Source organism: Mycteria americana, chromosome 18 (assembly GCF_035582795.1).
Source record: "Mycteria americana isolate JAX WOST 10 ecotype Jacksonville Zoo and Gardens chromosome 18, USCA_MyAme_1.0, whole genome shotgun sequence".
Lineage (NCBI taxonomy): Eukaryota > Metazoa > Chordata > Aves > Ciconiiformes > Ciconiidae > Mycteria > Mycteria americana.
In genome coordinates, this window is record NC_134382.1 from 4,411,062 (window position 1) to 4,420,350 (window position 9,289).

The 9,289-nt window shown below is 70.5% G+C and overlaps 2 protein-coding genes across 2 annotated transcripts; both read right to left on the reverse strand.

The window, feature by feature from the left end:
- Positions 1-691: 691 nt before the first annotated feature.
- LOC142418469 (chymotrypsin-C-like) lies at positions 692-2,333 on the reverse strand. The gene is made up of 8 exons (XM_075520335.1): positions 2,294-2,333; positions 2,094-2,185; positions 1,918-2,015; positions 1,709-1,834; positions 1,466-1,602; positions 1,235-1,380; positions 858-1,007; positions 692-740 (listed from the first exon to the last, which is right to left on the reverse strand). The coding sequence occupies exons 1-8, from the start codon at positions 2,331-2,333 to the stop codon at positions 723-725; spliced, it is 807 nt and encodes a 268-aa protein (XP_075376450.1). The 3' UTR covers positions 692-722.
- A 1,769-nt stretch (positions 2,334-4,102) lies between these two features.
- EFHD2 (EF-hand domain family member D2) lies at positions 4,103-8,253 on the reverse strand. Its single transcript, XM_075520663.1, has 4 exons — positions 8,042-8,253; positions 4,690-4,837; positions 4,406-4,540; positions 4,103-4,241 (listed from the first exon to the last, which is right to left on the reverse strand). The coding sequence occupies exons 1-4, from the start codon at positions 8,239-8,241 to the stop codon at positions 4,107-4,109; spliced, it is 618 nt and encodes a 205-aa protein (XP_075376778.1). The 5' UTR covers positions 8,242-8,253; the 3' UTR covers positions 4,103-4,106.
- Positions 8,254-9,289: the final 1,036 nt, after the last annotated feature.

Here is a 9,289-nt window from a genome sequence, read left to right on the forward strand (position 1 = left end):
CACGTCCTCCCCGTGGCAGCCCCGGCTCCTCCAACAGCCAGGACACACACACCACCCCGCTGGACCCCCCGCCTCGCTTCTCCGGCCACCGTGGAAGGAGACCCACGGTAAGACGCTCAGCCTCTGGGCCACGTCACGACACCTGGAGCCAGAGCCGGCCATGCCATGCAGCTCCCACGGGCCCCGGCTCCAACCGGGCTCCCTTGAGCCCCCCCAGAACCAATCAGCCCCCCTCAAGCCCCCCAGGACCAACCCCGTTCCCTCAGGACCCCCATTAAAAATCACCTTTCCTCAAGTAGCCCAGGGCCAGCAAGGTCCCTTGAGACATCCCTGGGCCAGCCAAGTCCCCTCAAGTGTCCTGGGATCTACCAAGTCCCGTAGAGCCCCCCAGGACCAGCCAGCCAGACCCCAGCCCCTCTCCCCCCAACACGCCGGCCAAGCCTCGACCCCTCGGCACCACAGGCTCCCTCCCCACAACCAGGGGCACCTTGCGGGATGGCCGCCCACTCCGCCTTCCCTGGGGACCCTGGCCAGCCCCGCCGCACAACTCGGGGGACCCCCACGAGCACACGTGCCAAACCCCGGCATTGCCACAGGCAACCCCGGGTGCCCGCCCCCGGCTCCGCCACGTGCCCCCCCAAATAACCAGCGGGACACACGAGGCCAGCGCAGCACTTTTGCCTTTATCACGCTCGAGACTCGTTGCACCACACGCCGCTGCCTCAGTTCGTGCTCATTTTCTGCCAACAAGAAGACACCGGGGGGGGGGGAACGGGGGGGACGTGAGACCCTCGGCTGGGGGAGCATGGGGACAGCGTGGTCGGCCCCTCCATGGGGGGAGACGAAGGGGCACCCACCTCGTTGATCCAGTCGATGTAGGCAGACACCCGCGTGAAGACCGTCGGCTTCTTGGCCGTGTTGCAGCCCAGCCCGGAACCAAAGCTGACGATGCCGTCCACCTCCCAGAGCCCGTTGCTCTGGCAGTTCAGGGGGCCGCCCGAATCGCCCTGCCCAGACAGACAGACAGACAGACAGACTCTCAATACCCGCGCCCCACCGACGCACCCCCACCTCCCTCCTGGCCACCCACCGCCGCGGCTCCATCCCCTCTCCTCCCGCGCTTCCCGCGGGGTCCGCAGCCCCGCGCCGCTCGGGCGCCCCTGCCAACCCACCCCTCCCAGCACCCCCCGCCTCTGGCTGGGGACCCCGCCCGCCCCGCAGCGCCGGCACTCACGTTGCAGCCGGAGACGACGCCGTCGCCGCCGGCGCACACCATGGTGGTGCGCACGTTGCTGCCCCACCAGTCTTTCTGGGAGCAGATCTCGTAGTCCACCACGGGCAGCAGCGCCTGCTGCAGAACGTCGGCCAAGGGCCCGCCCGCTGCAACGACAGCCGCACCTCGCACCCCGCGCCCGCAACCCCCTCCCTCTCCCCCCGGCCTCCTCCCCAGGGACCCCCCCCTTACTCCAGAGGCGTCCCCAGCCGGTGATGTAGCAGGGGTAGTTGTTCGCCAGGACCTGGCCGGCGGGCGGCAGGCAGGCGGGCTGGATGCTCTCGCTCTCCTCCACCACCTGCGCCAGCTTGATCAGGGCGATGTCGTTGCTGTGGGCAGAGCAGAGCCGTGGGGACGGGAGACCCCGAACCGTGGGGACGGGAGACCCCGAGCCGTGATGCCCCCTGCCCGCCCCCGACGCGTCCCGTGCCCTACATGATGAAGAAGGAGTTCCACTTCTCGTGCACGATGATCTTCTCCACGTCCACGGCCACCGAGCCCGGCTCGTTCTCCTCCGACAGGATCTGCTTGCCCAGCACCACGCGGTACGTCAGGCTAGAGCTGCCGGGGGGAGAGAGGGGGGTGTCAGTCTCCACAAACGTCTTGTCCCCTGGTGCGGACCCCCCTGGCACCCCAGCACCCACCTGATGCAGTGGGCGGCCGTCAGCACCCAGTTGGGGGCAATGAGGGTCCCGCCGCACGTGTGGTGCCAAGCCCCGGAGCGGGTGTACTGCAGCGAGATCTGCGAAGGCAGGGGCACGGCATCAGCGCGGGGATGTCCCCGTCCCCCGTCCCCCTCCCCGTCCCCGCACCCCCTTACCTGCCACGGCCAGCTGTGGGCCCGGGCGTCTTCACCGCCCACCACCCGGGTGCCCAGCAGCGGCGGCACGGCCGGCTGACCGCATCCGTAGGCTGCGCGACACCCGGCAAAGGGACCTCAGCGACCACTGCGCCCCTGTGCCCGGGGCCACGGCGGGCGCTGGGGTCCCGTCCCCTCCCGTCCCCGCCGCCTGCACCCACCGTAGCCCAGCAGCACAGCAAGACACACAGCCCCCAGCATGGTCGTGCAGTCCCAAGGTGCCACGGCAGAGCCGCTCGGCCCTCTTATAGCACCCACTGCCACCAGGGACCTTGGTGTTGCCCCTCCTGCCACCAACATGTGGTGACTGTCCCACGCCGGGGGCTCCCCGGCCCCATCTTATCGCCTTCACCCGTCCCACCTGGGAACGGCCGCATCTGCCCAGCGAGCACCGGCAGCATGCCACGGCAGGGATGCGGTGCCCCAACTTGGGGACAGGCAGGCTCCCTCTCGGGGGAGGGCTGGCAGGCGGCCCCCTCAGCCGTGCCGCTCTCCGTGGGGTGCCGGGCAGCCCGGCTGCACCCCAACCTCGAGCACCAGCTGCCCCAGGAGACGTGGCCCCCCCAGCCCACCGCAGCCACAGGGCCAAGGTCCCCTTATCTCAGTTTCCGTGCGGCCAAGGCCGCCCAAAACCCCACGGGTGCCCACGGTGCCGCAGAGCGGGGCGGGGGGGGCAGCCCCTGGGGGCAGGGGCAGATGCCAGCGGGGATGCCGAAGACCTTCGATAACACCACTCCACACGCCTGGATCAGGCCCCCGTTGCTTCCCACGCTGGTGTCCCGGCGCTGCCCCAGCTCGCCCGTTTGCCACCACCCACCCAGGGGGGTCCGGCTCCAGCAGCGGTGACCGGGTGCCCACGGCCAGACCCTTCCCCCCCACCCAAGCCCCCGCCGCAGACGTGACCACACCACGGCTGCACCTCGGCCCCCTGCACAAGTACCCAAGCGCAATTACGAAATATAATATTTATTTGGGATTAAAATAAAAAACACGTAACACGCCCCCCCGGTACCGCGGCACGGGGGACGCTGCGGGACAGACGTGCCTCTTTACAGCCACCCACGAACACGGGAACTTCAATCGACTGACGGGAACCGCTCGTGGCTGCGACACTCGCCGCCCTCCTGGGCTGAATACAACACAAACGCCCGTAATGCAGCTCCGAAGCCAGCGGCTGCCTTTCCGTACGTCCTTTACCAAAATTGAGAGAGACGCAGGCAGAGGGGTGCAGCGTCGCTCAGCCCCTCGGGGACTGCACGCCAGCCGGGTGGGCTCCCACCCCCGAGCACCGCACACACGGACCCTGGGCGTGCACATGCACACGCACACACACACCCCCACGCACAGCCCCTCCGCCGGCACCTGGCCCTCGCCACGCTCACCCGCAGCACGCCCGGCTTTCGGCACAGCCGGCGTGGCGCGCAGCAGCGAGGCAGCCACGCGCAGCCGTGCCGACGGGCACCGAGCTGGCGCGGCCGCCGCGACGCTCGCCGCGGCCGCCCGGGCAAGCCCCCGTCCTGCAAACCTCACGGTGCACGCACAACACACGACAGCCCGGGGACAGGCGCTCGCCGCAGGACAGGCGTCCCGGCACGGCTCCCCTGGGACTCGGCGGCAGCAGCGACCCGCGGCACGGCTGTGGGCAGGGGACAGGGTGCTGCTGCCCGCGGCGCTGCCCCTCGGGGAAGGAGCAGCTCGGCGGGGGGGGCACGCTGGGGACGCGGGGGGGCACGAACAACACCTACAGACACCACACACAGCAAGCAGGGGGGGGGGGAGCCGGGGCCAACCGGGCTCTGCCAGCAAGGCGGGCGCCGTGCCGAGCCCGGGCCAGGAGCCTGCCGGCAGCCCGGCCTTCGGGGAGTCACGGGCGGCACGCGGCTCGGGCCTCGCTCCCGGCACGGTCGGCACACGGCACACGCAGCATTCCCGGCCCGGGCACCGCAGACCAGTCCTGCCCGGTCCCGCGCCCCATCACTGCTTGAAGGTGGACTGCAGCTCCTTGAACGCCGCCTTCCTCTGCTTCAGCTCCTCCGCCTGCTTCTTCTTCTCCTCCTGTTCTGCCTTGATCTCCTCCTCGAAGCGGCTCGCATCGTGGATGGCTTGCACCTGCGGACAGTGGCACGTCTGGCTGGCTCCCCCGAGACCCCCGCCAAGCCCTGCCGCCCACCCCGACATCTCCACCTCCCGCCCACCCATCGTCCCGGCACCTAACTGCCCTCGTGCATCACCGCCCTGCGTCGGGACCTCTCGTGCCCCGGCACCTGCCTCACCTTGGCCTCGAAGAAGCTCTTGGCACCTTTCACCCCCTCCGTGGAGACGTCGATCTCGGAGAGCCGGGCCAGGGCGTGCAGCCCGCTGTCCTCCTGCAGCTCGCCCGCTGCTGCCTTGCGGAAAATCAGCAGGAACTGCGAGAGGAGATGTTGGCATCAGCTCCCCCGAGCCCTCAAAGCCACCACAACTCCCTCCCACCTTCTTACCACCAACCCCAGCCCAGCGCCGAGCCGAGCAGTGGCCAGGGACTCCCTGCCAGCGTGGAGACCACCCAGCCCCTCACCTCCCGAAAGCTGAGCTTGCTGTCCAAGTCCTCGTCCACTTCCTTGATCATGTTCTTCAGGCCCAGGTGCGTCTGCGGTGCCCCCAGCTTCTCCATCATCAGCTTCAGCTCCATCAGGTCAATGAAGCCATCTTTCCCTGCATCGTACCTGCGGGACGGAGGCACGGTCCTGTCAAATCGCCACGGGGCGCCGAGCTCATGCAGCCCCCCGCACCGGCTCCCCCGGCGCCGGCACCTCTGCGTGCGCCCAACCCCCGGTGCCCACGCTGGCCGGCGAGCGAGGCGGCAGGCGCAGCCAGGGAAGCGACGTGGGAACAGCGAGGACCCGGCCACCAATGGTCTCGGGCAGCTTGCCAGACCACGGGAAGCTGCTGGGGAACCGCTAACGGCCCCCTGGAGCATCACGCAGGATCATTTCTGCTTCCGCCAGGCACTTGGCAGGAGGAACCCCCGGGAGGCTGCCAAACCTGGTGCTGGCTCCCCGGGCCGGGAGCCTGGGCACGCGCTCCCCTTGGCTGCTTCGAGGGATAACAGGCCATCAGAGTGCCAAGGCCACCAGGGTGCCAAGGCCACCAGGCGCCGCTGCTCCCGTCGCCCCGTGGTCACGACCCACCTTCCTCTTAGCGGAGCCGGCAGCTTGCCCGGCTCCCAGGGGTTTGGCACCGTGCAGGTGCTCCCGGCAGCCCCTGCCCATTTCACTGTGGGGCCCAGGAGCCCCTCTGGGGCAGCCGCCTCCTCCGCCCTACGACACCTCCAGGTGACCGCTCCTGCCTGCCCGGAACCCCTCGGCGCCTGCGCTCCAGCCCTGGCCAGCTGCCTGGGCTTGGCCGAGAGATCCGGGCGCATCTCCGTTTACCGAGCCTGCTTACAGGTGCCGGCAGGGACACCCCTCCTCAGACCCCCGCCTGCGACCACGCCGCCGTCCCATCCGCCCTCCCACCAGCTGCCCCACAGCTCGGCACAGAGCCGGCAGCTCGCCCTGCCCGCTGCCCCGCCGGCACGCTGCCCTCCGCCGCGGGGCCTTTCGGCACGGCACGGCGGGCTCTCGCCGGGGAGCCAGCGTGGATCCACGCTTCCTACGGTCCAGGGCGCGGGCGGCTGCTCTCCCCCCGGTGCCCCTGCAAGGCTCGCTGCTGTCACCTCGCCCAGCGCCCTTCCTGGGCACGACCGCAGGCGCAAGCGGAAGGCCCTGCGGCACGTCCCAGGGCAATGCAGAAGTAGGCGAGCAGCTACTCAGCTGCAAGCATCGAGACCGGGCTTTTTTTTTCTTTTTTTTTGTGTGCGTGTGTGTGTGTCTTGCCTTTTCTGTGCCTGCAGGCACTGCAGCAGCCACACAGAGCACCACGCTCGCCGCGCTGCGGGCCCATGACTCATTTGTACCTTCTCTGCTGTGGTCTGCTCCGTCCGTGTCGCAAGCGGCGCGCCTTCCTGCTCTCTCACGCTGCTGGGGACCCTGAAACGGGGCTGGCCCCGCACCAGCCCCGCTCACCTCTGCCTGCCGCTGCCACCACCGTCATAACCCCGGGAGCCAGGCTGGGGGAGCGGACCCCACGCGCTTTCTGCCTCCGAGACCCCTCTCACAGCATCGCACCCAGCGTGGCCCTGCCGCCTCGTCCTGTGCAAGCCATCCCCCAAATGCAGGGCGCTTCCTCGCTCTCACCCCCCCTCTGATTTCCAGGGACGCAGGCATCCCTCTCCTCCTCCTGGGGAATCTCCCAAAGGGCAACATCTCCCCTGTAGAGAGCAAACCCCTTCCACCCGTTGCTTTACCCCGTGCAGCCAGATCGCCACATCACGAGGACAGCAGCGGCGGCAAGGGCAGCGCGGCAGGGCTGGGCTCGACAGCATCCTTTCCTTGGGAGCCCCCCCGCCGGAAGGCACGCAGCCCCGGCGCTGCTCCTTTCGCTGCAGCGAGACGCTGCAGGTGTCAGAGCAAACCCGTCTGCTTCGCACGCCCGGCTCCCTCGTCTGCGCAGCGCCGGCCAGACTCCCACCACGCGCCGCTTCTCCCCCGCGCCGCCAGCTGCGCCGTGGCCGGAGCGCCCGCGCCCACGGTCGCCCATCACCGCCGGCACCAGGAGCGGCCGCTCCGGCTGTGCTTCTTCCCCCGGGGACCCCAAGCACGGTCCCCCCACCCCGCGGGCTCCCTTTGGCTGCAGTCCAAGAGACTGCTAGCAGCAACCTGCGCGTCTCGCTGCCGTGGCCACGTGATGGGGCGACAGCCCTCCGGGAAGAAGTGGGGAACGGGGGGGTCCTCACGCTGCTGGGGCCTGCCTGCACCCCAAACAGCCCCCCAGCCTTGTGCTTCGGGGCTCGCTGCCTCCATCCCCTTTTGCTTTCTCCAGCACTTGGCCGTACCCAAGCGAGACCACGCAGCACGTTGACGCAGATTCCCGCCCCGGGGCCGGCCGGGGCGAGGGGCAGCAGCACGCCACAGCCATGCCTTCGCCTGCGCCGTCTCCACGCTCCCCGGAGCCGTGCTGCTGCCTGCACGCTGCCTGCACAAAGCACCCAACACGCTGCGGGCTCTCCGGGGATGCTCCGGGCCGTCCCGCTCGCCCCCGGCTACTCACGTGCATCCTGCCGTGACCGTGGTCGCAGCCACCCCTACTTCTGTCTCGCCCTGGAAATTTCCAGGGCTCGACCCTCGCTGCCGGCCTCCCGCCACCCCTCCCCAGGGCCGGGGGCCAAACTCGGGAACTCACGCTCCACCGTGCGCGGTGGCCGGCAGCGCGGCCAGGGATGCTGGGGCCACGCCGACCGCCCACGCTGGCCTTGCCGCCGCAGCCCTGGGGGCCGCACCGCTGGCAGAGAAGCGGGGGCCCCTCGGCACTGCGGCAGAGGGTGCGCAGGGGTCCCTTGCGGTACGCTCCGGCCCCCCTTCCCCAGCCTCAGCACGAGGTGCCAGGCTCCCTCCTCCCAGGGCACGGGGGACACGGGGCAGGACAAATCCTTCTGCAAGGATCTGGGGGTGCGCAGGGGTCTCTCCTGCAAGGAGCTAGGGGGAAGGTGTCCCTGGCATCCCTCCTGCGAGGTGCTGGAGAGGGGGGAAGCCCCTGGGATCCCTCCTGCAAGGAGTGGGGGGTCTCCCAGCCACCCCTCCTGCAAAGAGCTGGGGGGGAGGGGGGGGAAGCCTCCTGCAAGGAGCCAGGGGGTGCCTCCTGCAAGGAATGGGGGGTCCCCCCTGCAAGGAATGGGGAGTCCGGGCTGCAAGGAATGGGGGGGGTCCCCCCTGCAAGGAGCCGGGGGGGTCCCCGCTGCAAGCACGGGGCGGGGGGCGCAGGGGCATCCCTCCTACCATCTCTCATGCCACCCCGGTGGTCCCCGTCCCCCCGCCCCCGTCGGCACTCACTGTCGGAAGAGCCGCTCCATGTCGCGGAGCTGTCGCCGGGAGAACTCGCGGAACTCCCCGGCGGGGCTGAAGACGCGGCGACCGCCCCCGGGCGAGCCCTCGGCCCCCGCCCGCCCCGCCGGGCTGCCCGGCCCCGGCCCCGGCTCCGGCCCCCGGCCCCGCCGCCCCGCCAGCTCCTCCGCCGCCGCCGCCGCCGCCATGGTGCCCGGATGGCCGCGCCGCCCCGCCCCGCCCCGCCCCGCCGGCGGGGACGGCCCCGGGGGCCGGGCTGCAGCCCCCGGCTGGGCCGAGCCGAGCCCCCGACCCCGCCGCCCCCCCTCAGCCCCTCACCGTCTCCCCGGCCTCCCCCGCCGGCTGGGGGGGGGGGGGGGGGGGGGGCCTCACCGGCTGGCAGCGCTGCCCGCGGTGGTCCCACCCGCGGCGGGATCTGCAGGGGTGCGGGTGCGATTCCTCGGGATCGAGGGAGGGGAAGTGGCTTCTGCAGCCCCCGGGGCACCTCCGGACACCGGCCGCCCTTCCGTCAGCTGTCGGGGGTCTGGCACGGGTGGGCTGGAGAGGACAAGCACCGCCTCGCCCGGCCCAAAGCCACCGGAGAAACGCGCAGGGGATGCCCTCGCACCTCGCAGCGCAGCCCTCACCTTGGGCGGGCACGCAAGGCCGTGCCTCGCCCCGAGATAAGCCCAGGCCAGCACGCCGGTGGAAGCCCACGGCACATCTAGGGGGGAAATCAGGCCCCGTCGATAACCAGAGCCCCGCGGCACGGCCGCTCACCGCGCAGTCCGTGCCAGAAATTAGGCGTCGGCCGTTGCGCGCCCCTGGGTGCCCGGCCGCCTGACGGCACGCCTGCGGACGATGCGGTTCCTGCGTCAGCGAGCCGCAGCCCCTCTGTGCTGCTTTTAGACCTTTTTATCCTCTTAAAAAAGAAATTCCCCAAAGCCCCGAGGTTTTGCTCACATCCAAATTATCCTCGGCTGAAAAGATCTGCAGAGGACTCGGCCCGGACTGCTCCCAGCGATGCCAAGGCGGAGCGGCTGCAGGGGCGACGTGCGCTGGACCTGCCCGTTCCCCGCAGAGACCCCCTCCCCAAAATGCCACCGCTCCCCAGAAACCAGGGTCTGCTCCCACCCTTTTGCTAACAGGAACAGTGGCTGCAGGACTGCATCGCATGGCAACAGCGGGCGGGCGAGCCCGTGGTATTGCCCCATCCCAACCGACCGGGACTTGCTCTCGTCTCCCCGGGCTCGTTCC

Bases quoted from the DNA above. Each gene is read 5' to 3' on its own strand.
- LOC142418469 (XM_075520335.1), bottom strand. From the start codon at position 2,333: ATGCTGGGGGCTGTGTGTCTTGCTGTGCTGCTGGGCTACG. The intron at 1,835-1,917 runs GTGGGTGCTGGG...TCCCCCCGGCAG, and splicing joins ACGGCCGCCCACTGCATCAG to CTCTAGCCTGACGTACCGCG. The intron at 1,381-1,465 runs GTAAGGGGGGGG...CTGTCGTTGCAG, and splicing joins CGGCTGGGGACGCCTCTGGA to CGGGCGGGCCCTTGGCCGAC.
- EFHD2 (XM_075520663.1), bottom strand. From the start codon at position 8,241: ATGGCGGCGGCGGCGGCGGCGGAGGAGCTGGCGGGGCGGCGGGGCCGG. The intron at 4,838-8,041 runs GTGAGTGCCGAC...TCCGTCCCGCAG, and splicing joins ATGGAGCGGCTCTTCCGACA to GTACGATGCAGGGAAAGATG. The intron at 4,541-4,689 runs GTGAGGGGCTGG...CTCCTCTCGCAG, and splicing joins GCAAGCTCAGCTTTCGGGAG to TTCCTGCTGATTTTCCGCAA.